Source organism: Ylistrum balloti, unplaced genomic scaffold (assembly GCF_031769215.1).
Source record: "Ylistrum balloti isolate Yb309-2 unplaced genomic scaffold, AGI_CSIRO_Ybal_v1 Utg369690, whole genome shotgun sequence".
NCBI lineage: Eukaryota > Metazoa > Mollusca > Bivalvia > Pectinida > Pectinidae > Ylistrum > Ylistrum balloti.
In genome coordinates this window covers 1142011-1148580 of record NW_026781926.1, presented here as the reverse complement: position 1 = coordinate 1148580, position 6570 = coordinate 1142011, and the positions used below count along the sequence as shown (strand labels likewise).

The window sequence follows — 6570 nt, the reverse complement described above, 5'->3', positions numbered from 1 at the left end:
AGGTAAAGTAACGAGGTGCAAGCGTCTCTGTAACATTGCACATCGGAAAAGGCAAATAGGAAGATGGCAGCTGGCGCGAATTCGAAACGGGAACTCACGACAAGAACCAGGTTTGTCAGTCTTACCAGAGTTGTAGTTAAGCCTGACAATGCCTCGAATCGAATCCAAACATCAAGTTTCATTCAGTGCCTGACTTAGATTGTTATTCTTTTGATGAAAGATACCTGCGTGTGGGTGCGTTTGAATCCGATCCGGGATGGCGGGGACCTAAGTGTGATACACGTAAGATACTGAAGGCCAACTGATTCTTCGAATGGGGAATAATTTGAAATGGAAACACGTGAAGTTCTTTTAACATTTGCTACAAAAACCTACATATTTTTGACATGGCCCAGTAACCAATGCAACATTCTTAATTATTACACAAAACGAGAATACTCTTGCCTGGCTTTTTAGAAAAAATCACAAACTTAATCACCTCGATTGCTTATAGTGTGGATGAAAGTAGAACATAGGTAAATTTATGCGTGATATTTGCAATAAATCTGTCACTCAAATCCAGGACTTTGGCAACTACCTCGGTTCTCGTAAAATCAAGCATTTTCAGACCACCAATAAGCAACAAAAAGAGCTCATATTGCCGAGAACAGCGCAGATCACATAATAATGACGGTCATACTAATCTAAGCCTAGAGACATATTTTAAGCCTAGAGAAGCCTAGGGCCTTGTTTAGTAATATATTGCTTAAAATATGTAATGTGACAAAGAAACATTACTTTTCAATGAAGTTATAGATACATTTGATATCATATGGGTTGCCAAATCCCAAATATTCAAATGTTCACAACGCCAGAAGCCATGTAAGAAAACTTTGTTATGAAATTACCAGCGTTTCACATCTTGGTTATCAAAATTTATTGGCATCAATATTGGTATTTTGAGTCAAAATTATTAGCTTGCTATTAAAATTTGGAAATTATCTTAAATGGAATAATGAACAAAAGACAGAACTGGTATTAATTTGAAGTCTAGATCGACAACACAGGTCAACAACTGCCATATTGAATACCACTTTATTTGGAAAATACTGACTTTTCTCTTGTTATTTACTAAATATCATTGAAGGTGTATCACAACATGTTAAGAAGGATGATAAAAAACTACAATAGAACCAATGTATGAAAACCAAATTAAAACCAAATAATTGAGGAGGAATTTGTTGTATTCTGTGACAAGGACATTACCGATATATGACAACAAGAGCTGAAGTTAATTTCACTTAGCATCGACCACTGACTTTTTTTCCCTACTTGAATATTATTGACGATGTATCATGATGTTGTTAAGAAGGATGATAAGAATATTATAATAGAATCTATGAAAAACAATTTCAAATCAGATGAATATTGAAAGAGGAGTTTCATGTATTCTGTAACAAGAAAGTGCACCAATACACTGACAACACATAAAAATAAGATTGGACATGTTGAACTTTAATGTATTTTCAGATGTCGCAGAATAAATTTTATACATTACAGTAAACATTTACTTCCTTGGATACTTTTCGTATCTATGTTGTAATTCTTTTTCAAAATAGCATACACTATGGCTTGAATTGAATTGTATATTCAATATAGTGTACACAATGTGGTGCAGGTTGCTACATTTTTGAAGTTCTTTTAAATATATCATGCTATCTATGGGTACACACAATGATGTACAAACAGTTACTAGGAGTCAGTTATGTGTGACCAATGGTAAGCTCAAGGGGTTTCTTATCTCTGTGTTATATATGTCTCTGACATACCCAGTGTAAATGTAGATCTTTACCGGGGGTTTTTATCTATTACTACTATGGAATGTTATTTTAATTTCTTTGTTTGCAGAAGCCATCAGAACAATAGAGAAGAGATCATCAGCAACTTTTGGAGGATATTGTAAAGTAAAGACTGCAGTCTTCCATCTCCAGAGAAAGTAACATTGAAAATGTCAATGCGAGATAGTCATCGCCTGTTCCTTCAATCATTCATGTCTCGTGGACTGCTGGATGCCAAAGAAGTCAGACTGCTCTTCAGAACTGTGTGTCTGAAATTCAACGGTACAGATTTGTCTTTTAACATTAATAACTTGCACACCCCTCTGCCAAGTTTCACCAAGCATCACAAAAAGCTGGCCAGTTTTGTCTTCCTGCAGTTTGTATTTTAAGACACTGACCATATATTCTCTATACATTCATGTCTGACCCATACATGTTTTATGTATCATAAGCATGTGTTCATATCATTACAGAGCCTACTGCTGCCAAAGAAGAGGACAGAAAACTACAACTTCTTGATTTTGTCCGCACCATTAACATGAAAATCCGTCCATTTCACATGGAAATCAAGAAGGGTGTGAGTGAGGATGAAGGTGTCAGCTACTACTGCCTGGTCAGTATATATAGAGGAAGGGGTATATAGGGGGAGGGGTCAGTTACTACTGCCTGGTCAGTATATATAGAGGAAGGGGTATATAGGGGTCAGCCTGGTCAGTATATATAGAGTGAGGGGTCTACTGCCTGGTCAGTATATATAGAGGGAGGGGTCAGCTACTACTGCCTGGTCAGTATATATAGAGGAAGGGGTCAGTTACTACTGCCTGGTCAGTATATATAGGGGGAGGGGTCAGTTACTACAGCCTGGTCAGTATATATAGAGTGAGGGGTCAGCTACTACTGCCTGGTCAGTATATATAGAGGGAGGGGTCAGTTACTACTGCCTGGTCAGTATATATAGAGGGAGGGGTCAGCTACTACCGCCTGGTCTGTATATATAGGGGGAGGGGTCAGCTACTACCGCCTGGTCTGTATATATAGAGGGAGGGGTCAGCTACTACTGCCTGGTCAGTATATATAGAGGAAGGGGTATATAGGGGGAGGGGTCAGCTACTACTGCCTGGTTTATATATGTGGTTCTCATATTAAAGAAACAGATTAGTTTCTACCTGCATAATCAGTTGACAGATAAGTGTAAATTTTCTCATCTATTAAATGTTGTATTTCCAGGTCTGTACAAATGAAAGTGCCATTACAAAATTGGCCTCCGATTATACGCAGAGTGAACTGGAATTCTTCAAAAAGCTGGTAAGTTCATTATCATACCAAAAATCACTATTTGCAAACAATTGAACAGATTTAGGTCAATTTAGTGCAGTCTTTTACTAGGTCAAAGGGATCTGATTGTATGTAAATGTAGGTGGAATGTTTATCATCAAGCTTTACATTCTATTTTTGTTTGGAATATCAGAGATAATGACAATAGCAACTGAGCTATTAGGAATCAGGTGGCTTTAATACTAGACTGACTCCTACCACTCAAATACATAATAGGAAATATAAACAAGATAAAACTGCTGAATAGAATATATTTACAGTGTATTCTGGACATGAAAGATGTAACAGATTTGTAAGTGTAATAGATTCATTATATTAATTCACAAAATCTACTTATGTAATTCTTGATTTTGAACAATATTGAACACATCAATCATTCAGATTTTTGTTATAGATGGAATGTACTAATTCAAATTATTCATTGGCTTTTGAGTTTAAACATCTCAAATGTGATATTCTCCCCCATTTTCAATTTCAATAAGTTTTTTTGTTATCAATTTTATTCTGCATTTTTAAAAAGTAATGGTTGACTTAGTTCAACAAAGACATAACTGTCTTTCAGAAATCCACTTATTTGTTAAGATCAGCACTTTCTTGTTTTGCATCCTGAATATACCCAGATATGCACTCGGGAAGCTCTAGCACTTTTACTCTATTCAAATACATGATATGAATTATTTACAATAAGATTTGTAATAACTTTAGAGTAATCAATTCAGTGTATTTATTCACAAACTCTACTTTCCTATATAATTAAAATTGAGATTCTTTATTTTTACCCAAATTTAACACATCAATTAGTCACATTTTTGTCACTCGTAACTTGGCATATGCTTTTTCAAGTTGTTTGCACTCCTTGTTTACATGTTTTAAATACAGAGATATTATCTCAGATTATTGCTTCAAAATTCCATCTATTTGCAAAAAGTTTCATTTCATTAAATTAATAACTATGTGTTAAATGTGTAAACAGTGTGACAGGGTATATGTTTATGTGTTTGACCAGCTATGATAAGGTTGTTAGGTACTGTAAACAGAACGACAGAGTTATGACCCATGCCCTGTAGATATGCCAAATTTGTTATGTAGGTTGACCAGATTGTGGATAATGAGGGAGAAATTGGATCTACTGCTGCTGTCAACATTGTTGACAAACTCGATAAAAACATGAAAAAGATGACACGGCAGGATGCACAGTCGCTACTACAGAGACTAGAATCAGCTAAGTGGATCATTATACACAAGGTATCTTTTAATTTTGAACCTCAAAAATATATTTTCATCCAATATTAAACAAAATATAAGAAAACTAATCATGTCTTTCTGATTAAAAAAACACAATTATATAAAAACACAACTAGCAAACAATTCTTGGTTATTTTTGCTTTTGACAACATTCTTTGTTTGCAGCAGTTTCAGTTACTAAATTGTTTATATTTTGTTTAGAAATGAAGTGAACAGGAAAAACTTTATACAGTGTCAATTTAACTATTTTAACTAAGAAGTGTAGAGCCAACATGAGGTAAAGTTTGCCAGGTACTTCTCACTGAGTATGGATACCAAGGGGTATTTTTATCACTCTTGTTGGTCTAGATGGAAGTGCTCAAAGGGTTGGGCAAGTGAACCCATAACTTTTCACATTCACTTGGGGAATTGACCGTGGTGAAAAGGTTAAAGGCAAGTGCATTTCACACTGTACCAAGTGGAAACCCAAATCTGAAAAATTTGTCGATGCACAAAATTTTTAACAGTGTATTTAATGAATAGTGAATACTTTTTTCTTATTCAGGGAACTGGAATAGTTTCCTTGTCAACGAGATGTTTGTTGGAGCTAGAACAGTATATTCTAGATGTGTATGGAGCTGAGGATGAAAACCTCAAATGTAACATGTGCAACAAACTTTGTGTTAAGGTACGTACAAAATACATTTTCCATTGTTATAAAATCTGTATAACATTCACAATGATATTACTACAGCAGGTACAGAGTTATCAATACTCAACAATACCCAGTGATACATAAATATTCCAGAGTTTTCACCCAAAAATTATAATTGAGGTATGTAGCCCAGGGTTATTTTCCCTGATGATTTAATTTCATAATTTCTCTTTTAAAAAGACATTACTGTAACTTGACCTGCCTCCCTTTGTTCCAGATCATTCCCTTTGTTTCATGATCAGTGATCTAATCAGAGTTGTCTCCCTTCATGTTTCAGGGCCAGAGCTGTGATAACTGTCAAACCAAACTCCACCTACACTGTGCCAGTAGGTTTTTCCAGAACAAAGACAATCCCAGGTGTCCCAATAAAACCTGTGGGACATCTTGGCCTCACCCAGTCCCCAAGAAAGGTAACAGCTAACCCTCTTGCAATCCTGTAAAAATCGCACAACATTTAATTACCTTTGTTAGATTTGTAGAGAAAGGTCTAGATCATTTGTGTATGTTATGTCCGTGCTATAAGGAGGAGTAGATAAAATGTTAATAATAGAAACCCTTGATGAATCTTGCCCCTCAGAAGTCTATGGATCCAATTAGATGTTAGTCACTCCGACAAAACCATGATGTTAATTAATCTTGATGAATTATTTCCTAATGTATAACTCTGGGACCATATAACCTAGTACACCATGTAGACAGGATCATTTCATTCCCAGTGTCTTAGATATATTGATCAAATTGAATAAAAAAATGTTGGTCAGCTCTACAGAAGAAGGTGTTGTGATCAGTTGGTTGAACCAGATGGTTAAAATGACCTGTTCTGAAGATGACTGTTCATTAACACAGGTCCTTCAGCTGATACACAGAGCAGCCAGGTACCATCTACCTCAACCTGTACAGATGCTTTTTCTGGCCGCAAAAGGAAACTACGATCTTGACCTAACTTGAAGAACTCTTCTGTTGTGGGACTGATTCTCCTCTAAAGAGATGTAGATTCTAGTATATCAGTTGGCTGACAAGAATCCTTAGCAGTCATGATTCTGTGGTATAGACACAAACACACTACAGGAGCTAATTGTTATATGATACCATGAACAATACTACTATTGAACTTCTTTGAACTTTGATAAAAATATCAGTTGGTAAATGTCATCATAAAAGAGACAGTGAAAATGCATCAATCTTTGTCGTAACTTTTAAAAATTGCAAGTTGTGAATGAATTGTAAATGTTTTAATCATATAAACTAGTGCCAGAAATCATTAATACCATGAAACATTGATTTGTGTTATGTGTTTACCTGTTGTTGACAGCATTGTAATTGTGGTTCATAACATACAGATGTACTTATTACAGTGATGTCAGTTCCAACATTTTTATTGAAGCTGCTGTTGAGAATAGTGGACACATTAATTATTACTAGAGGTGCTTTAATAATGCCGTGTATATACAAAACAGTAGGTTAAATCAAGAAAACAAT

At 35.3% G+C, this 6570-nt stretch overlaps 1 protein-coding gene across 2 annotated transcripts; it reads left to right on the top strand.

Annotated features, from left to right (window-relative positions):
• The first annotated feature begins 35 nt into the window (after positions 1-35).
• LOC132565075 (non-structural maintenance of chromosomes element 1 homolog) lies at positions 36-6366 on the top strand. 2 transcript variants are annotated; one of them, XM_060229679.1, is made up of 8 exons: positions 36-110; positions 1888-2099; positions 2291-2430; positions 3045-3122; positions 4242-4397; positions 4942-5064; positions 5369-5501; positions 5938-6366. In XM_060229679.1, exons 2-8 carry the CDS (start codon positions 1988-1990, stop codon positions 6027-6029), a joined length of 834 nt encoding a protein of 277 aa, XP_060085662.1. In that variant the 5' UTR covers positions 36-110; positions 1888-1987; the 3' UTR covers positions 6030-6366. The 2 variants fall into 2 exon arrangements, with proteins under 2 accessions (XP_060085662.1, XP_060085663.1); XM_060229680.1 differs by lacking the exon at positions 36-110 and adding an exon at positions 212-282.
• Positions 6367-6570: the final 204 nt, after the last annotated feature.

What these genes read in the sequence shown, in the direction of transcription:
- LOC132565075 (XM_060229679.1), top strand. Translation starts at nt 1,988, where the DNA reads ATGTCAATGCGAGATAGTCATCGCCTGTTCCTTCAATCATTCATGTCT. An exon ending in GTGTCAGCTACTACTGCCTG is followed by an intron (nt 2,431 to 3,044) that starts GTCAGTATATAT and finishes TTGTATTTCCAG; the next exon opens with GTCTGTACAAATGAAAGTGC. An exon ending in TCACCCAGTCCCCAAGAAAG is followed by an intron (nt 5,502 to 5,937) that starts GTAACAGCTAAC and finishes TCATTAACACAG; the next exon opens with GTCCTTCAGCTGATACACAG.